Source organism: Amblyomma mixtum, chromosome 2 (assembly GCF_055824585.1).
Source record: "Amblyomma mixtum isolate Tamu chromosome 2, ASM5582458v1, whole genome shotgun sequence".
In the NCBI taxonomy this organism is placed as follows: Eukaryota; Metazoa; Arthropoda; class Arachnida; order Ixodida; family Ixodidae; genus Amblyomma; species Amblyomma mixtum.
The window spans coordinates 130180101-130202482 of NC_143013.1; the positions used below are offsets into that span (position 1 = coordinate 130180101).

A 22382-nucleotide genomic window follows, 5' to 3' on the forward strand; every position below is an offset into this window, starting at 1 on the left:
ACCGTGCGTAAACCTGCCCCCAGAAATTAAAGGATCACATTCACGATGGCTAGCCGACCCCAGCAGAAAGCCAACAACAATTCGGAGCGATTCAAGATTATCCAGTGGGACTGCAGGGGTCTACGGAGCTGGAAGGAACGGTCGCACTTCCAGCTCTACCTGCAGTCTCTCGGTACCGCACCGGCGCTCCCAGCTCTTCAGGAACCTGGCGCGGATGCTAAATTCACAGGGTATAGCTCGTTTCAAGGGGGTCCTACAACGTGCATCCTAGTAATCAAGGCGCACACCGCAGTCCCAATAGACCTCGAACTGGAGACTGAACAGGAATACAGTATGGTCAAGGTCTTGCCGCTTAAGCGCCGTGACCCGTGTCCTTAACATTTACTGCCCACCGCATAAACCGCTCGTGACATTCAACGAAATTTTCTACCGCGCGCTCAAATCGGCTGACAAGGAACCTCAAGTGGTTGTTTGGGACTTCAATGCTCCCAGCCTACATTGGGGCTACCACTTTCAGAAGGCCAGAGGATGCAAGCTGGCGGAGATCATCTCCACACTTCGTCTTACACTCCTCACGGATCTGTGTTGTCCCACACGTGTCGGCAACTCGGTTACTCGAAACGCATGCCCTGACCTAACTCTCGTAACGAACACCAGAGACGCTACCTGGGAGAACCTGGGGGAGACTCTTGGTAACGATCACTGCCTTCTCTGGGTCACTCTTCGAAATGAAGGCGGCTCGCAAAAAGTGGCGCCACGCTGAATTGATCGATTGGCATAAGTTTCGAACACAAGAGATACCTCCCGTGTTCTTTTCCGGCGGATATGCAGAGTGGGCAAAGCAATTAGACACAATACAAAGACCACACATCACGACACTTCCGACCACCGAAGAGATCCCTGCAATGGACAATCACCTCCTGCACTTGTGGGAGGCGCGCCGGAGTCTTACCAAACGGTGGAAGAAGCAAAAGCTGAATCGCAAACTTAAAGCTCCCACTGTCGACCTCACGGAGCAGGCTGCGGCGTATGGTGCCCAGCTCACCGATTCAAATTGGATAGAGAACTGTAATTCGGCAGCGCGTCAAATGAGCTCGAGAGAAACATGGCGGTTCTTTTTCAGTCTCATCAACCCTTCTCAAACGAGAGGGGAGACGCAAAGACAGCTCCGGCGGGCTTTGCACGGGTACCAAGGTGCGACGGCTCAACTCGCGGACACCCTGTGCGACAGGTATCTCTGCCGCATAGAGGACCCAGTTGGGCCTGAGTACGAGTACGCGGGAAAGCCGAATCCCGACATTGATGCCCCTTTTGAGCTACACGACCTTAAGGCGGCTTTAGCTAAAATGCGGTGAGGTACGGCTCCGGGTCGGGATCGCATAATAGTCAATCTGTTGGCGAATCTCCTCGATTCGTCCTACCTCCACCTGCTAGTGTACAGTAACCATATTTGGGACGGGCGTCCACTCCCTCCCGAATGGAGGACCTCCTTGGTCACTTTCATCCCTAAGCCAGGCAAGCCAGTGAATACCGACAACCTGAGGCCCATCTCACTAACCTCTTGTGTGGGAAAGCTTATGGAGACAATAGTTAGGGATCGCCTCTCTCCACACATAGAGACCAAGGGCCTCTTTGCAGACACTATGTTCGGGTTCCGACCGCATATGTCTGCGCAGGACGTCCTCCAGTTACACCGCTACATAATACGACCCACTGCCATGCGCCGCAACGACAAGGCCATCCTTGTCCTCGATCTTAAGGGGGCCTTTGACAACGTTCGTCATGGCAGCATCTTGGCTAACTTGAGTACCACCGATTGTGGGCGCAAGGCATTCGCATATGTAAGAGACTTTCTCTCGAAGCGTCAGGCCTTCCTCAAGATTGAGGACGACGAATATGGACCATACACGATGGGTACACGGGGTACACCCCAAGGGGCAGTCTTGTCGCCGCTTCTTTTCAATATTGCCGTGATGCAGCTTCCCCACCAATTGGCCCGGGTGGAAGGCATTCATCACGCACTCTACGCGGATGGCATAACAATTTGGACTACCGAAGGGAGCCTTGGGGAAATGGAGGACCGCCTTCAGCGGGCCGCCACCATAACGATTGCTACTCTATCGGCTGTGGTCTCCCATGTGCTCCCGCAAAATCGGAACTTCTGCACATCAGATCCAATCATAAAGACAACACGAGTTTGCAAATCTCTCTGACGGGAGGTCCTATCAAAGAGGTCGGGGAGCTCCGCATACTAGATCTTTTCATCCATAACAGGCTCAGCCCGGAATCCACTATTGCCAAACTCAAGCGCGTAGGCGAACAGGTCGGACGCACGATCCATCGCGTTTCTAACAAGCGCGGCGGGTTGCGAGGCAGGGACGCGCTTCGGCTCGCCCATGCCTTTGTGACCAGCAGGATCCTATACTCCGTTCCCTATCTTCGCACTACGAAACAACAACAAATAAGAATCGACAGCATCGTTAGAAAGGCTACAAAGCGAGCACTGGGCCTCCCAGTGGCCACCTCCAATGCTACGTTGTCGGCGTTGGGGGTGATCAACTCCTACCAGGAGTTACGAGAGGCCCACCTCGTGAACCAATATACGTGACTCTCGCAGACGGCATCCGGGCGTCGCCTGCTGGACCGCTTGCACATCCATGGAGGACCGCACTCCAGAGGAGACGTGTCGGATTCCGGAGCTATGGCGTCACAAGATCTGGGTCCCTCCACTCCCGCGCAACATGGACACACATACACACGAAGGCAGACGAGAGGCGCGCGCTCGGGCCCTCGGATACCAACACGGATCCAAACAGGGTGTATACTACGTTGACGTGGCAGGGCCGTCGCCCAATGGATTCTACACGGCCGCAGTAGTTCACCAGGATCAATGCGTTAACGGCCTCTCCTTTCGAGCTCGAAATTCAGCGCAGGCCGAGGAAGTAGCCATTTCGTTTGCCGCCTCGGACTTGAATTCGAAGGTAATCGTGACAGATTCGCGTCGAGCCTGTCAACACTACCTGGCTGGTGAGATTTAAGCTTTAGCCTACTGTATATTAAAACGCGCAGTGAGGGAATCGGACCCATCACCCAAACGCATAGTTTGGACTCCGCGCCATCAGGGCGTTAGAGGTAATGAGGCTGAAGACGCGGCTGCTCAAGCGCTTACCTACCGGGCACCTCATCCAGGCTCTTCCGGCTCAGAGATTGTGCGACCGCTTTTGCGGTTCAGGGAAACTCTGGACGACTATTGCGAACGCCGTCGGCTTTTCCCGGTCCCTGCTAAGGGCCTGAGTAAAGCCGATGAGTGAGCTCTGAGGCGCCTGCACACCAACACTCTGTTGTGTTCTGGAATACAGAAATATTTCGACCCCAAAATTGAAGGGTGCTGCCCCCACTTTGGGGAAGTATCCGATACCTTCGACATGGTTTGGGCCTGTCAGAAGAATCCTTCCCTTCCCCCCAATCCTTCCCCTTCCCGAGAGGCATGAGAGGCAGCCCTGCTCAATTGCTCGGTGCTGGAGTCTCAAAGGGCTCCAGTGCAACGGGCGCGAGTAGCGGCCTCGTCCAGCGGGGTCGCGGACAAAGGACTCCACTTATGTAAAGGGCCATTTCTGGCCTGAAAACTCTTCTTTGGTTCATTAAAAAGCTGTCACCACCACCACCACCGACGCACCCGCGCTCGTTCTACCTCTACTGTGAGGCGTCACAGTCGCTATGCACATGTGCGACCCCCACTGGCGCACCGTGTGCTAAGGACAGGAGGAGATTGCGCATTTACTTTCTCCTTTCCAAGCTCCGGCTCCACTGCTTCCGCAGCTTAAATGGTGTCCACTGCTGGTTACATCGGACAACGATGACGGCAACGGCAGCGGTGACGGCGACGGCGACGCCGCGAAACGCAGAAACGGGCGCTTAAGAGCTGCGCTCTAAAATTGAGGAGGGCAGGGGGGACGCTTATGCTCCGCCTTTAAGGGTATGACTTTAACGTTAATTGTGCCAGGCAGCGGCTCCTATTTCCCACTGAGACGCGGACACTGTTTCCATAAAGTGCATACAACATACATATAACGTCCCACTTTAACCATAGTGCACTTGCTTGCGTTGCATACACAGAACGTGCCGATTGTCGACTGATCACCCTAGTCCTCTTTTCACCGCAATTCTTTTACATCATATACTTTGTGGGGTGCACGCGTACCCCATTTTCTCCCCCAGCCAGCGGCGAGCATGCGATCGCCACGAGGAGAACCGCGCGAGCCACCCGCTCGCGCATCTCCTTCTCCTCATGTTCTCGGATGCCTCCTCGACGCCACGGGGCGCGCTGGCTGTTCACATAAAGGGAAAGGAGGCACACGCTGCTCAGGGGAGAGGTAACGATTGCCACCCCGATCAGTAATTGGGAGGCATTCAAAAATTGGCTGGGGCTTAAGCCTGGATATATCGAAGCAAAAAGCTGCGGTGATGCTTATGGTTTAGTTTATGGTTATGCTTCACGATTTTGCCAATGGATATGCTTACGGTTTAGCTTATGGTAATGGTTATGGTTAGCGAGATCTTCTTCTCGTTGTTCGGGTGTCTCGGACGCCTGTTGAGCTTTCAGCCTTTCATTTCTTCGCTCCTTTTCAGCCAACTCCCGTGGTAGCAGTTTTGTATCAGTAGTATCACTCTATTCTCCTTTCATGTTGAATGCGCACGCCTATTCTCTGGCAAGCGGTTATATAGCCGGCCTCCGCGATAAACACGCGCTTGCGGCGAACGTCAAACGATGACGCATAGCACGCGGTAGCGTGCGCCTGTTCGATAGGCAAGCGCGCCTTATATACCCTTCCTTTCGAATGCGCCCTGCGCATGGCTGCGGCGAAAGGTCAGATGGTGGCGAGGAGGAGAAGCGGCGGCGCATGTGCGCAGTAGCCTGCGCCATGCGTGACGTCACTCGTGCTCCGACATACGCCGGCTCACGCCAAGCGCGGCGTTGACTAGCGTAGTGAAACTTTTCTCTTCAAAACGCGCGGGTTGCGCGGGAAGGGGGCTCACGGGGCTCACGCCACGGACCGCCGAGGAATCAGTTTCGCCTGCCCCCTGGTGGCCACCCATACCCGTTAGTCGTGCGACTACCGACGGCCATGGTAAGCTTCCTGTGTTTGTTTTGTTCCGGACTGAACATTCTTCCGGCGTGTAGTGCCGTTTATTTTACGCTGACACTAATAATTTCTAACGATAGTAAGGTGGAAAGTTGGGCGAGTTGAATCTTATTCATGATGAAGTTTAGCGCCAAAAACGAGGACAAAGAAGGAGTGAAGGCACAACACGAGCGCTTTTTTCGCAACTAAAACTTTAATGGAAGAACACATAACATATATACCCATCTCGTGAAGTAAATCAAAAAGAAGAAACAAACATGATATGGTCAAGATAAACCTTAGAGGGCGATACATCTGAAGAGTGCTGAGGGTGCAAAAGGTACACAAAGCGCTCGTGTTGTGTCTTCACTCCTTCTTTGTCCTCGTTTTTGGCGCTAAACTTCATCATGAATTTCTAACGAGCTCTGCCTCTGGCTATTTCGCCTGTGCCCTCCGTGGCTGCAGATGGATGCTCCACGGATTGGGGACATGGGTTGCGTACAGGTGACGCTTCTGCATAACTGGCACGCAGACTACGCTTCTCCGCCGGCTGCGCACAGTTTGGCCCCAATAACTTATATGTCCGACTGACATATGAGTCGAACAGGACTTAAGCGACTATTCGGCTATTGTTTGCGACTATTGTTTGCGTATGAGCCATGTCGCGACTTGTTAGTCACTCGCTTACAGGTTAACCACTTAGCAAATCCGCCGCTTCGCGTGTGACGGAGCCACAATTACGACCAATCCGGATTTTTTAGCTCACAATAACAACGGACGACACCGGAGATTCTGCAGAAGTGGACCCTAAGTTCTCGCTTTAACGAATAAATCATACATGCTGCAGAAGTAACCTTTCGGGCGCGAGTTTGTTCACGATTAGGATAAGCGCGGCGAGAAACGACACGGACATAAGGAAGGACTGAACATGATTTGCCCTGTTCGTTCCTTGATCACGTCTTTGTATTTTTTGGGTGGTTTTAAATTTTGTACCTAGCGTACAGTGGCCACTTCTAAACAGCAACACCTATGTACTCGGATAGAGTCGTATTCTGGGGTTAAAGCATCTTACACATGTCACTAACTGCTCTTTCCCATCATTCGTTAAGATAGATGAAACATAGTCTAGAAGGCATCACGGTCCACGCGGTTGCGTACCGTCCTGAAATTCCACCACAAGCTTCACAGGATAAACCGCTTTCAATTGGATTGGCGGCAAATTATTTCATATTTTATTTTCCTTCGAGCTGTCCACAGGCAGTGCACAGCAGCTTCGGTTTTATGCAGTGTTTTCTATCGCAAGTGATTATATTCTCTAACAAAAACCCCTCTCCTAAAGTTAAAGTCATTTGAGATTAAAAATTGTTTGAAGTTCGTGCTTTCTCCTTCATCGTTGACTTATATTTTTATCAATCCCTCGTCACGTGCATTAGCTAGCCAGTCAGCGATTTATCTTCCTAGAAATCGACACTGCAGGGACATGTATGGCTGCAAAATTTTCCCCTTGCCACTGAGCGGTCACCATCTCACGCGGACTTGCGCACACTTTCGTGGCGCAGAGGATACGTAATGCCATCTGCTGGGAGAAAGCGACAACTGTGCAGATCGGTATTGGCCGTAGTTAGGCGGCTGCCGGAGCGGAGGACAGTCCGTGACTCACACGCCGCCTCGGTTCCGGTCGACGCGCAGTAGTCGCTTTCCTGGGCAGATGGCGACACTGCTCTACTCACCTCACTCGCATAGGCAGAGGCAGGTTCTGAAGAGGGCGCGCACGTTGGACCGCACCTATGCGCACCGATGTCGCCCTACAGAAGTCCGCGGGGTAAGGACATGTTTCCGCGCAGTTTTATTAAGGCGCAAGCCATTAATGCCTCATCGCTGTACGCAGGAGTTGTGGACGGAAATGTCATGCTTTTCATTTGGTCGAAATGGTCGTGTCATCACAGTGCGCGAATTTCAAAAGGGGTCAATTGTACTTTCGCTAGTAACGATGCAACCACGTTTAAAGGGCTGGTATAGTGGTGCGCCAAGTAAAATAAGTAAAAAGAACCGAGTAGGAAGTTGGTTGAGCTGGGGAATCGAACCAGAGTCTCCGAAATGCGAGACGAGCAAGCTAACCACTCTGCCATGTAAGCTCATTGGTTTGGATTGAACAAACGCGCATCTATTGAATACGGTGTCTCCGTTCACTCCCATCTTCCTTCCTTCCCTGACGGTAAAAATGAGAAAAAAGTAGCAAAAAATTAACAAAACATACAAAAATTCATACAAGAATAAGAGAAGAAATTGCAAAGCAAATGAATAAAAATAAAAAACTCAAGGAATGAAGAAAAGAACAAAAATAAAGAAATCAATGCAAACCGGTGCGCAAGGAAAAGTGCCCCCTGAATTCGGGCTGGGCCATGTGTGTGTGTATGTGTGTGTGCGCGTGCGTGCGTGCGTGCGTGCGCGCGTACATACAGGGTGTCTCAGCTAACTTGGACCAAGATTTTAAAGAAAACAGTGTTCTTCAGAGCTGTAACCGCGTGGATGTTATTAGGGTTTATCTAAGGTTACAGTACCATTTTTTGCTCCGCCTATTTGATTATTTAGTCGAGATAAACAAATTAACTTTTCAAATATAGCTTGCAACGTTCAGGCGTCAATGGGAAAGTTGTGGAGCTCCACAAATATTGTCCAACCCAGGCACTTCCAACGAGATAGATTTCGCGTGGCCGTTTTTATTCGGAAAGAACGAAAGCCCACAGAGTTTGAAAAATACCACGTGACAACGCGCTCTGTGGGCCCGGATGCGCCGCGATTACAGCGCTCTCATCTGTGCTTTGTGGAAAACATCACCCGCTTCACGCCTTTCCTGCTGCCCAAGACAGGGCTTCGCGTGGTGCTTGGTTCCAAGATAAGCGTCAGTGGGTTCGGGCGGCAAAGAAAACTCGGGTCCTGTTTTTCAGCGTAATTCACACGACGTTATCAGGCTTGTTATATGCGCCGTTGCTTGTTGGGATCTGGCTTCCAAATTCACACTCACGAGATTGTCATCATTCATCCACATGCATTCTGCTAACGTGAGAGTGCAAATTATCTCCACAGAAACGGAGCCGTACTTTTTTTTCAACTGCCGCCCGTGCCCACTGGCCCTTATCTTGGAACCAAGCACAATGCGAAGCCCTGTCTTGGTCGGCACGAAAGGGCCGAAGCGGGTGATGTTTCTTACAAAGCACAGATGAGAGCGCTGTAATCGCGGCGCATCCGGGCGCACTGAGCGCGCTGTCACGTGATATTTTTCAAACTCCGTGGGCTTTCGTTTTTTCCGAATAAAAACGGCCACGCTAAGTCTATCTCGTTGGAAGTGTCTGGGTTTGACGATATTTGTGGAGCTCCACAACTTTTCTATTGACCGCTGAACGTTTCAAGCTATATTTGAAAACTTATTTTTTTTATCATGAATAGTTATTAAAATAGGACGAGCGAAAAAAAATGGTGGTGTAACTGTAGATAAACCCTAACAAAATCCACGTGATTTCAGTGCTGAAGAACGCGTAGTTTTTTTATAAATCTTGGTCCATGTTAGCTGGGACACCCTGTGTATATATGTATATATATAACAAAATCTTCAAGGCAACTGATTAAAAATATAATAAGTTGGGGAAGTCACATTGAAAAACTTAACAGATTTATTCAACGTTTCGACCAGGGACTGGTCTTTTTCAAGAATGAAAAAGACCAGTCCCTAGTCGAAACGTTGAATAAATCTGTTAAGTTTTTCAATGTGACTTCCCCAACTTATTATATATATATATATATATATATATATATATATATATATATATGTATATATATATATATATATATATATATATATATATATATATATATACAAGCTCCAGCAAAACTATTCAGGGGAACTTGTAAATGCAGGCATTAAAACTGTTTGTAGGTGTCTCATGAACAATAAATTGCGCCAGAAAACAGGACGGTGGAAGGCAGGCGAAGTTGAGCACGCACTAACAGAATTATTTCCTAGCTGCTAATGCCAACGCTTTGTGAAAGACACCGCGTGACAGCAGCAAAAAAATGCTGATCACGCTAATGTATCATTGTTGTGTTAGGAGTTGTAAGGTATTGACCTAATTTTCTGCTGCTGCCACTGCTGCCTAACTAGCTCTGCCGACTTGAGCGGAACTTGCTTGAGAAAAACTTCTATCGCTTAGGGATGAAATCCAAGGCCACGACTAAGAACACCCTAGTCACGGTCAGTGAGCTGTACGAAATAGTAAAATAAAGCAACCAAACCCTAAACCAAGAAAATGAAGCTCTGAAAGAAAAAAGCGAACAACTGAAACAGTGCATGTGTGATGTGGAGAAAACTGATTCTAAATAACATAGAGGTAAAAGGTGTTCCAAAGACTCATGGTGAAAGCTGCATGTCGGTTGTTCAAGCCACTGGTGATAACACTGGCTGTCCCTACAACCAGTCGTACCTCGACACTGCGCATCGTGTTCTTGTCAAAACCAACGCCAACATTATTGCGCGATTCCTGTCAAGAGACAGGAAAATTGAGTTCTCTGCTAAAGCAAGGAAGGTTGGTTGGTTGGTTTATTGGTTTATTGGGGTTTAACGTCCCAAAGCGACTGAGGCTATGAGGGACGCCGTAGTGAAGGGCTCCGGAAATATCGACCACCTGGTGTTCTTTAACGTGCACTGACATCGCACAGCACACGGGCGTCTAGAATTTCGCCTTCAAGAAATTCAGCCGCCGCGGCCGGGATCGAACCCGCCTCTCTCGGGTCAGCAACCGAGCGCCGTAACCACTGAGCCACCGCGGCGGGTAAAGCAAGGAAGGCTAGGCTGTCCGCAGTCGATATCGGGTTCCCACAAAGCTCGTAGGAGCCATTTCATGTGAATGACCAACTCTCACTTGAACGAAAACGACTCTAGTTGGCGTGCATGCGAGCTCAAAAAGGAAAAGGAGTAGAAGTGCCTGTGGACCAATAACTGCACGATCAAAGGCAGGAAATCTAATAAGAGCATGGTCTATCGCATCTCATGTGTAGCGGACATTGCCGTCTTCACACAGGCGCTTACAGCCCTTTTGTGATCTATCACATCTACATTCGCATGAGTATTTACTCTTACTAACAAGGAAAAGCTATATTGCAAGATAAAGAAGTGCCACTGTCATTCCTGCAACTGAACATCCACTTCATACGCAAACATCGTGATGACCTAGTACCGTTGCTTTGTTCATTAGACCACTCCATTTCCTTCATCTGTCTGTCTGCGGCATGGTTATCGCATAATGATCGAAAGTTATATTGCTGACAAATTATGTTTCAAGTACTGCTATCGTGACATTTGAGGCGGTGGTGGGTCTGCCAACCATTGACGTCTTATTACAAGCTGTGGCGGCAATGTTTGTGCCTGTCCAAGGATCTTGCGTTCGAGGAGACATCCACCGTGTATTAAATGAAGGCGACATGAACAACGTTGCTAAGAAAGTTTTGTTAGTGCCCCGTGCCGTCATTGAGGTCGTACATGGTTGCGCCCATGTGTGAATTTTGAACATTTAGTCGGAACCTGTTTGTTTACCGTCCGGCCTCAAGTCGGCTACATTTGAGGGTTACGAAGTTCTTACCATTCGTTCTGTGTCTCCCGAGCATGTATCCTGAATACAGCAGAAATATTTACCAGATGATTAACAAATCTCTCTCCTAGTTCTACCAGTATGACTTACGTGAAGTTCTCGCACCTTACACATCTGTGTTTGGTTTTGCCGTAAAATATGATTTTTCTGTGCCGCCAGCTTCACGTAAGTCACATCAGACCAAGAATGGTGACTCGACTCCGATCAGGCAGGAGCCCTATCGAGTGTCCTCGTCTGAGCGGCGGTAATCAACGAGCAGATCCTGGACATATTGAAGAAAGGAATCATACGAGAGTCCTCTAGTCCATGGGCTGCCCCCGTCATTTGGTGAGAAAGAAGAACAACTGGTATTTTGTGTAGATTATCGTCGATTAAACGCTGTCACGAAGAAGGATGTTTATCCTCTTACTCGTATCGATGATACCGTAGACTGTCTTCAGTCTGCTTCCAATTTCTCACCTGTCAACCTGCGGTTTGGCTATTAGCAGATCCCGATGTATCCGTCGCTCCGAGGAAAGACAGCGCTTGTTACCCCTAATGGACTTTAATAATTTAATGTGGTTCTCTTTGCGCTCTGCAATGCCCCAGCGACAGTCGAGCGATTTATGGAAACCATCCTGCGCGGCTGAAAGTGGGAGGTATGCATGTACTATTTGGTTGATGTAACCATTTTTCGGAATACATTTTGTGAGCACAATGAGCCACTTGGCCTTGTGTGTGACTTCATTCAACAGGCCGGAGTAATTTCAAGCTCTAAGATATTTCATTTCGGTGAACAACAGACCCTGGTGCTAGGATTCCTAGTGGATCATGACGGTGTTCGGCCCGACGCAAAAAAAGATCGCGGCAGTGTGCGACTTTCCAGAACCTGAAAATGTAAAGCATTTAAGAAGCATCTTGGGCCTCAGTTCATATTTGCGCCGTTTCATTCAAGGATTCGCCCGAATTGCTAATACTCACATTTTTCTGCTACAAAAAGACGTTACATTTGTGTGATCCCCGGCGTGTGAGTCATCACTTCGACAAATGAAGTTTCTGCTAACCTCCTGTTTCACGACATTTCGATCCGGCTCCTACAACCGAGGTTCATTCTCACGCCAGCGGCGTGGGAATCGGTGCGGTACTCCAACACCTTCGGAAGGACGGCCAGCATGTTATTGCTTACCCAAAACCGCACGTTAAAGAAAGCCCAACGTAATTACACGGTAACAGAAGTGGAATGTCTCGCCATCGTCTTCGCTGTTAACAAGTTTCGGCCCTATCTTTACGGCCGCCACTTCAATGTTATCATCACCATAACTCCCTGTGTTGGCTTCTTGGCCTGTGAGACCCTACCGGTCGACTAGCTGGTTGGGCGTTACGTCTCTAAGAATACCACTTTTCTATGTCCTATGAGAGCGGTCGCCGCCACGCTGACGCTGACTCTTTGTCTCGACATTCTCGCCCTTGCAAGGCAGCAGGTGAAGACGATCTCGGCGATTGCCTCCGAGCACGCTTACCACAAATCATCCTGGACACCGTTTTTCCCTTCCCAGTACACGGTGGCCCTTCCGTCTCGCAACATCTCTGCCTCGCTGAGGGAGCCCTTCGTCTTGCACGTCTGCGCACCACCGGATCTCAAGACCGTTGCAAGGTCCGATAGAACAACTCTCATGTTTCAGTCCTCTACGAGCTGGAAGATCTCGTTTGGCTTTGGACGCCATTACGACACCGAAGCTTGTATCGGAAATTCTTGTGCCATTACGTCGGGCCCTTCGTCATCATCCGTCGGGTGAGTGACGTCACCTATGTCATTGCAAAGGTGCCCTCGACGAATCGTTGCTCAAGGAAGACACAGCTCGCTCACGTGGCTCGAATGAAACGCTGCGACCTTAGGTGTTCGTGACTCGCTCGAGTACGAAGTTCGTCTACCCGGCGACAACTCTCATGCCGATTACGCTGGAAAATGCCGATTACGCTGGCTGGCAACTGGCAAATGACAGGATTAAATGGAGGGACACGGGAGAGGCCTTCGCCCTGCAGTGGGCCTAGTCAGATTGGTGATGACTATGATGACAGCATTGCCAGTTCTATTCTCTTTGTTGGGTTTAGCCTTCATGCTTTGGGATTTTTTAATCAAATCTTTGGTGTCATCAGATAGCTTGCTTATCGACAGGATAGCTCCTGTCGAACCAACCGACTGCCTAGTTTTACTGCGCATTCCTTAAATATAGCTGTCCGAGTATTGGTTTATTAGGGTTTTACCTCCCAAACGACTCCGACTATGAGGGACGCCGTAGTGAAGGGCTACGGAAATTTCGACCTCCTGGGGTTCTTTAACGTGCACTGACATCGCACAGTACTCGGACATCTAGAATTTCGCCTCCATCGAAATTCGAAAATTGAGCAGCCGAGCGCCGTAACCACTGAGCCACCGCGGCGGGTTTTGAGATTATCGGTATTGCTTTAGCATTAAAGAGGTCATCATCATCATCATCAACCTGACTACACCCACGGCAGGATAAAGGCCTCTCCCATGTCTCTCCAATTAGCCCTGTCTTTTTCCAGTTGCGGCCACTGTATCCCCGCAAACTTCTTAATCTCATCCGCCCACCTAACTTTCTGCCATCCCCTGCTACGTTTGCCTTCTCTTGGAATCCACTCCGTTACCCTTAAAGACCAGCGGTTATTTTGCCTTCGCATTACATGCCCTGCCCAAGCCCATTGCTTCCTCTTGATTTCAACTAGGATATCAATGACCCGCGCTTGTTCCCTCACCCACTCCGTCCTCTTCCGATCTCTTAACGTTACACCTACCATTTTTCTTTCCATAGCTCGCTGCGTTGTCCTTAACTTAAGCTGAACCCTGTTTGTTAGCCTCTATGTTTCTGCCCCATAGGTGAGTACCGGTAAGATACAGCTGCTGTATACTTTCTTCTTGAGGGATATTGGCAAACTGCCAGTCATGATCTGAGATAACCCGCCATATGCGCTCCACCCCATTCTTATTCTTCTAGTTATTTCCCTCTCATGATCCGGATCTGCGGCCACTACCTGCCCTAAGTAGACATATTCTCTTACTACTTCCAGCACCTCGCTACCAACTGCGAACTGCTGTTTCCTTGCTAGGTTGTTGAACATTACTTTGGTTTTGTGCATGTTAATTTTTAGCCGCACTGCTCTGCTCTGGCTGTCTAACTTAATGATGATGCTTTGAAGCTCTTGTCCTAAGTGGCTTAGCAAGGCAATGTCATCAGTGAATCTTAAATTACTAAGGTATTCTCCATTAACTCTTATCCCCAATTCTTCCCATTTCAGGCCCCGGAATACCTCCTGTAAGCAGGCGGTGGATAGCATTGGCGAGATCGTGTCTCACTGCCTGACACCTTTCCATATTACAATTTTATGCCTGACTTTATGGAGAACTACAGTAGCTGTGCAATCGTTATAAACATCTTCCAATATATTCACATAACACTATTCCAGACCCTGATTCTGCAATGACTGCATGACAGCTGAAGTTTCAACTGAGTCAAATGCTTTCTCGTAATCAATGGAGACTATATATAGGGGTTGGTTATATTCTGCGCATTTCTCTATCACCTGATTGATCGTATGAATGTGGTCTATTGGGAGTATAGACACCTACGTCATTCCCGCCTATAATCTAAGTTTTCTGTGCGCGCCCTCTGTCCCTGTGACATAGTGGTCTATGGACACTTGACAGACTCATTTCTTTGCCGCTCTTTTTCCTTTTTTCCCCTTTGTTCCCCTCCCCAAGTGTAGGGTAGCCAACTGGGCATCGCCTGGTTAACCTCCCTGCCTCTCCGTCCTTTTCTCTCTCTCTCTCTCTTTTACTGATGGGTCCTTGTTTTTTTGTTTAGTAATGATGCGCAATCCCTAATTTTACATGAATTACCGTGTGGTATCCTCCTACGACCGTTAAATAATATAAAAATTCAGGGGTCACTTTGGCTCTCTAAAGTGCTGCAAGGCGAAAGCGTTTCCTGGCGCATCGTTTTTATTTAGTTATTATTTTTCATATTTTGTTTTTGTTTTTTTTTGCTCTTTTCCTTATTTTTATTGTTTTTAATTTTATTTTAATTTCTTATTATTAGTATTTTGTTTATATTTTTGCTTATTTTCTTATTTTCACTTTTATTTTCCTTTTCCTTCACTTTATTCCTTTTATTTTATTTATGAAACCAATGCATTCATTAGATGCGCCTTTATTCATGCTCGAGCCATGAGCCTTCGTGGTGGAGTGGTAGTGTCTCCGCTTCAAATGCCAAAGGCCCTGGTTCGATTCCCACCCTCGGCGCAGTTTCTTTTTAAGCAGTGACGCCGAAAGGCGGACAAATCTGCCGACGTGTCTGTCGACACGGCTGCCGACAGCGTCTGCTAACGACAGTATGAGGCATTTACGGCTTTCGCTTTAAAATCAAATTTTTTTCCCGATCCCTTTCGGGTTCGGTTTCAACAGCCGACCGATGACTGTGGCGTCAAAGTGTGGTTATAGGTCACGTGAGGCATGAAAAAAACTGGAATATAATATAATCGTTGCTGCTACGTTTATTGTCACTGCGGCTCTTGAGGAAGGCCGTCTTCAGCAGTGTAGCGAACTAAACAATGTAGCAGCGAATCTATGGACGTTTTTACATGCGCCAAGTGACGTAAACCACACTTTGACGTCACAGCGTCCTTCGGCTGCTGAAAACGAAACCGAAACAGCACGAAAGAAAAATTCGATTATTAATGATTTAGCCATCGTAGCCGAATACCACATGGTCATTCATGCATACTAGTGTCTTCCGCACGATTGTAGACAATAAAACATGCTACCGAAAATTGGGGGTCTATAATACTTTAAGCTTGTCGTCTTCAGTTAAAGCGGAATATCTGTTCTGGTCAAATGTTGAGGGGAAGCCCCCAAGGTGGAGTAAATTTGTAATAAAGGAGTAATTACTCATTTGCATCCACCCAAGCGCAGCCATACGGCTACAAAGGAAAGCTATGCAGCTTTTTCAGAACCTTCGTAGTTAAAGAAAAATTCGTCCTGGTCAGGGGTTCGAACCCGGGACCACCGCTTCACCGGAGCAGTCGCTCTACCAACGGAGCTAACCGGGACGGCAATCCTATGGTAGGGCGAGAGCGAATTGATCAATAACTCGAAGTGGGAACAGTGTTGGTCAAAGCATTCCTTTGTAGCCGTATGGCTGCGCTTGGGTGGATGCCAATGAGTAATTACTCCCTTATTAGGAATATCTGTTCTCCAACGATATCCTGAATTCCGTTACTTTCCCTTTAACCGCTAATTGGTTAATGGGCTGCCGCATCACAAATTTCTGCCGTTCCCTCATCAAGTCTAGGCTGAACCGAAACTTTAGCATTCTATGTTCGCTACAACGCACCTTACTGAGGACCTCCACATCCTGCACGATGCCAGGGTGAGCGCATGGTATGAAGTCTATTTCATTTTTAGTCTCACCATTGGGGCTCTTCCACGTCAATTTCCTGTTTTCTTGTTTGTAGATTATTTCCGCCTGCGAAATCGGCTACTAACTTCTTCTGCTATTCCTGTAGCCTATGCCATAGTCGCCTACTATCCGGCCTCCATCTTGCTTCTTCCCTACCTTAGCATAGACGTGGCCCATCAGTACGGTGTACTGTGTGCTTCGCTCACTGCTGATTCCACGACCTCATAGAAGCTTTCTACGATCTGTTCATCATAGATAGATGTTCATGGTAGAAATATGTTGGTCAGTTGGTTCTTGATAATCAGGAAGTTAACAAGAGAGGGAAAAACTCAAAGTGCTTGCCGACATTTCGACAAAAGGGCTTTCCAGACGAAGACGAAACCTCTTGTCAAAACGTGCCTGATTGATCGGGCATCACACACCTAGTTCTAGCCTGTCCGCTAATCCACGATTATTCACTGTATGTGCTTCATCTGTAACTTCACAAAGACCTTTGACATCCCATTTAACATCCGCTAGTTACTCCAATAGCACTACTAGACTGGCTTCACTGTATAAGGTTGCAGCGTTAAACGTGTAGGGTTCAGTTTCCAACGGCGGCCTATCCGGAGCCAGGTATCCTTAGCCCGCTCCGCTGGTTCACAGGTCTGATCGCCGCCTTGCTGTGCAGCTGCCGGGGACTGAGGTTAATTGTTTTCCTCATATAAGACGTGACGTCCATGTACTACGCCAGGGTGGCCAAATCCTTTTCTGGTGGGAGAGTGCGTTGTCGGTTCTGACCTCCAAGATCAGGCCGCACCCGCGGCCTGGTTATGCAATTCTATCGACACACAGAGTTTTTTTTTCCACCGGGATTCGAACCCTGGTCCTCTTGCCCGCGAACGGACGGTCTACCTCTACACCGTCTGCGCACCCTCTACGCTGAACGTAAGGGAGTAGGGCCGGCACGTCAGATGCAACTACAAAGTTGCTTCGGAGATGGAGACAGCAAAAGTGAGGCCGTACTTAAGTGACGACGAGTGCAAATTGCTTCATTCAGCATCCAGTCGTGCGTTATGCGGCCGGCTTTGATGATGTCGCCGCAAAGCACGCGCCCAGAGGAGGCCAGTGTTCTCACCCTAGTGAAATAGTCAAATAGGGACCCTAGTCAAATAGGGTCCCAAAGGAGAGGTTTACGGTGTCCTAGTTTTCAGCCATCTTCCGCGTCACCGCACTCACGACGGCGACAATACAAATCTCCTCCGTACTCCTCGTAGCACCCCTGTCACCTGCCTCTGATGGCAGGGGGCAACCAACCAGGTGGCGCCTGAGTCAGGTGGCAGAGTAAAGCGAAGAAATTCCTCCAGACCTCGTTAAAGCAAGAGTATCGTTTCCTTCCGATTCTGTAGTGTTCTAACATATCCCCGTAGATTTCAGGGACGTGCTCGGCGGTCTGGGCCTCATCCTCCGGTCGCCTAGCATAATATCTAGGACGTCATCCGCTTTGACGTTACCAGCGCCTTCTTGGTATAGAGAGTCCATGTTATCTTGTGTTTCCACAGGATTTTCTTTATGCTTGCTCTTAATACGCCCGCCGCGCTCTTATTACTCCAGCCCCTCGGCTTCATCTGTATGCTTCTTGAGATTACAGGAGTACTATTAAGGATATTCATTTCTCGTTGCCCTCTTAGATGGCGAGAGAAAGTGCCACCTCTTCTACTTCTAGAACGTCATCTCCGCGTAACGACGCGCTGTTTACTTCCCTTAGGCGTCCGTCTACTACGCTGGCGACAGCCCCAGGCTGCGGTTCGTATGTAGTGGCGCCCTAGTATCTTGTGATGCTTCGCCCACCAGATGTACAGATTACTTTTCTCTCTCTGGCCGCTCTGCGGCTGACGCGTGCTTCCAGGTGCTTGTGGTTTGGGATTGGCGCTACTACGTAGCTGTTCTTTACGTGTGCGTCCAGTGTTGTTGTCCCTTTGATTCCCCTGATAGCGACCCCATGCACGAGGGTTTGGGGTACTATGTGGCCCGCAAACATACATTAGTGTTTTAGTGTTAGCTCCTGAGCTAAAAGCTGCGCTTCTTTGTTTTTCTCGAAGGAGCTGCTGATTCCCAGCGCCGCCAATTTCTCATTGAAGGTGTCGGTCGGCAGTCCCAGAGCCGTCGTGTTGCTTTGTTCAGTGTTACCGTGTTCGCACAGCGGGAAGAGTTCGGACACTTCTCCAGCTTGTCTAAGCAAACGTACAGGTCAACTGTAACCCTGTTAGGCTTCATGACCAACGCACTCCAAAGGTTGTGCATCCACACATTAACGTACAGTTTTCTAGCCCAGATCGAACGCTTGGTCTCAGTTGGCTATGGCTATCCGAGGCGCTTACTCACAGAAATTGCGGAGAAGATCTTGGTCGGGAACAGAAGAAAGAAAACTACAGAACAAGACAACGAACGGAGAAGAAGGGTTGTTACGCCCGGCATTCAGAAGGCGGCGCACAATCTTAAGATTGCCAGCAAAGCGTTTTTATTCTCCGAACCAGAAAAGCTCGGATGACTATGCAAAAAAGTGAATGCCCGGGATAGAACCAGCGTAAGCTGCACAATACAGCATGCTACCCTCTATGTGGATTGCCGAAGCAACGTGATATACCACATACCGCTATCGTGTGGACGTTGCTACATAGGTCAGACCTGGCGCAGTTTAAGTGAGCGGCTGGGTGAACACTCTCGCACCTTAAACGGAACGACCGGAAGCAATCTGGTAATTCAACCTCGCAAGTGCGAAGGCTGCACGCCATTCCTTAACAAGGCCTCTGTACATTCCTAAACAATAGGAATGTACAGAGACGCGTGTACAACAGAGATATTTTAAGCGCTGCCGATACATAAAAACAGAAGGCACTTGCGTCAGCACACCTTCTATATCGCTCAGAAAAAAAAGAAAACAAGTGCATTGTAGGCTAGAAGTGCTTTGTGCTGTGTTTTGTCTTGTTCTTATTCTTTTTACCGTCACTATTAGCCACTGTCTTATCCATTCAAGAAATGGTCATTGTGTGATATGTTTTAGTGTCGTTCATATATCTTTCGCGCCATCTTTCTTTCCTTCTTGTTGTATATTTCAAAAGTGCTCGAATAAAAGCTATCAGTTGTTAGTGCGAGTCTTTGTCTTCTTCCCGTCCTCGTTTTTTGTGCGCTGTTTCCTTCCTAATGTTCTTGGCTATTGATGATGTTTTAATATGAGATAGAGTGTTCCTGCAGCCTACAGAGCATTCGCATAAAATTCTTGCGGCGCGTTGTGCTAGCTGGGGTGTGCGCAGTCGCATAAGTTTATTCGTGAAATCATAGCGGCTGTGTGTGTTCTCGCAGGCCGTGTGGGTGACGGCGACCATGCCGTACGTGGTGCTGCTGATCCTGCTGCTGCGAGGCGTGACGCTGGACGGTTCGCTGGACGGCATCAAGTACTACCTCTACCCGCAGTGGGACAAGCTGCTCTCGAGCGACGTAAGTCGCGACGTGCTTTTCGCTGCACTGCCTCGGATATGCACGCGGCGGCAACGCTACTTTGAACATCCACAGAGCACAGTGATAATTTTTGAGTTAGGGTATGGAGCGGAATTTTTATGGGCTAAGCGCAACATACATAGATATCGCCGATGTGTTCAACGTAAGCCTAACCCCACGTGCCTCGTGACACCACGACGACTTCGCCATTGTAATTGAGTGTGAATGCGTGATGGTATTTCATGCTCGACGCCTACAACGCTTCCTAAAAAAACTTCCGGAAATAAGATGTTTTTAGTGCATAGGACATATACTGGTCTTGCGAAAAAAATAAATGGAACCTCATTATACGTACTGCTTTTAGTCTTCTTGTTTTATTTTCTTTTGACGTTCGGCAGCATAAATTGCAAGGTATATTTACAGGTTCAATCGGAGCGAAAATCGCGCTATACAACAAAACTAAATTTGAGGTTTCCGGGTTATGTTTTCCGGCAAAAATAAAGTACTGCTAGTTCACGTTCTCGTTCGGTAGCTAGAACAGTCGACTTGCGCTCATTACTTTTATAAAAAGATTGGAAATGACAGCTTGTACGGAGGTGGTTCTGGCCGCGTCTGGTAGTTTTTTTCTTTTTTATCAAACTAACATCGCGTGCATTACTGTCCTCGTGTTCAGCAATTCCATCTATCTTCTAGACCATGTAAGCCTGGTTCAAGCGAAAATGTTCAACCTCACAGCAGCCGTTTAAAAAGCCCAGCATCGTGCCAGAACGTGGTTAACAAACGTAGTTCTCGATACAGTGATGCCAACAAGAAACCCAGTTGGTACCGGTGGTTTGGCTTCTCGGTTTGAGATTCACTTTTTCACTCAACTACACTTTAACTTAAGCAAAGGCTAACAATCAATAAAATGTTTTTATATTGTAGATTAAGTGAAAGCTGTGCTCAGTGAAAAGCACAAAACATCTGATTGTTATCATGTAGTGGCTTAAGCTTTGCACACAATAAAGCTCAGGGCGCAAGATTTGGGTAAAATCTGCTTTTAACCGAAGGACACAAGCTTTAAATATACTGCATTGTGCACGCTGACACTCTATCCAAATGTTGAAGCACGCTCAGAGAAAACTGTCCTTCCGCATCCAATCACAACTGCGCTTACGGTATTTTAGGTTTATTCCAGGCAGGTCTGACCCCTACTCGTGGCAGAGCTCCTGCGAACTAATTCTCTAACTACAAACATGGAGACAATTTTGCTCTTAACTTCGAACCTTTCACGCACATTCATCACAATGAGCAGTTTTTGTAATATATTGTAGTTAAGGGAGCCCCAGCCCGGGATACACGGCTGCGGAGGAGGAGGAGGTAGAAGAAGAAAAGCAAGGTTGATACACGGCTGCATTTCCAGTAAAAGAAATGATAAAGATGCGGACATGATGCACCCTCGAAACAGTTTGTCTGGATGCTGTTTTGACGGGTTATTTATCCGCAGGTGTGGATCGACGCTGCTACTCAAATATTTTTCTCCCTTGGACCCGGATTTGGAACATTGCTAGCACTGTCCAGCTACAACAAGTTCCACAACAACTGCTACCGGTACGACTTCCGTTGCTTCATGTTTAGGATTTTTGTGATTATTGCTGCTTGGCTCCGAAAAAGAATTAACTATGAGAGCACTCCACGTTTCAAGACACTGTGGACATTGCCCAGCTGCGACCTGAGGTACTATATGCGCGACCTGTGATTCTGACTCCGCACCAGGCTACAGAACAATTTGCTCGGGACTCTGAGCGTTGTAGTTTTACTTCTCATGTACCTGACTTATAAAAAACATTTGGGAATTCCGTAAAGTGGTACAGACAAAGTTGTGAACGCAAACACACGACATTATTTCTTTTGTGGGAGTAAGGAGATGCCTTTTAGCAAGTTTCAGTCGTAGGCGTTGAGTTTGAATGTTGTCCGAGCTGCCACTACGAATTTCCGCCCGAATCGCGTGGTGTCAAAGTGCGCTTTTCACAATTATTTTGACGTCATCGAAACAAATGGTTATTCACAGGAACAGTAAGTGGTTGCCGGCGACGCTAACCTCAGCAGAACGTCGTAGCCCAGGCTGGCGGGCCGACAGTGACGTTGAAGTGCACTCCTGAGCTGGTGCCGACCGAGGCCGAAACTGCCGGTTCAAAATCGTTTGTAAAATTATTCACGAATCGGACTTTTCATTCGTGCTCATTGTTCTGATTATAGAGACACGGAGCGTCTTTCAAGGCAGAAAAACAAATATCCAAAAACTTTGTGTCTGTACCCCTTAAGCAGATCCCAACAACCCCAAACCAACGAACGCCAGGGCACTATACAGGGCGTCTCAACTAACTTGGACCAAGATTTTGAAAAAACCGGTGCGTTCTTCAGAAATGAAATCGCGTGGCTATTGTTAGGGTTTATCTAAGGCTAGAGTACCATTTTTGCTCGTCCAACTTCAATAATAAGTCGAGATAAATAAATTAACTTCTTAAATGTAGCTTGAATCGTTCAGGCATCAATAGGGACGTTGTGGAGTTCCATAAATATTGTCCAACACAGGCACTTCCAACGAGATAGTCCTGTGCTTTCCTCTCTTCGTCCCTCGTCATTTTGCGCAGTTGCAATATGCACTCCATTGCCAGGAGGTTTTCGGTGAAACACGACGGGAC

The 22382-nt window shown here is 48.2% G+C and overlaps 1 protein-coding gene across 1 annotated transcript in view; it reads left to right on the forward strand.

Moving 5' to 3' along the window:
- The window catches only part of SerT (Serotonin transporter), a 239687-nt gene that overhangs the window by 134354 nt on the left and 82951 nt on the right, over positions 1 to 22382 (forward strand). The window contains exons 5-6 of the mRNA XM_089567951.1: positions 19564 to 19698; positions 21185 to 21288. Coding sequence (XP_089424077.1) covers positions 19564 to 19698; positions 21185 to 21288 — 239 coding nt within the window. The remainder of the gene's footprint in view (positions 1 to 19563; positions 19699 to 21184; positions 21289 to 22382) is intronic.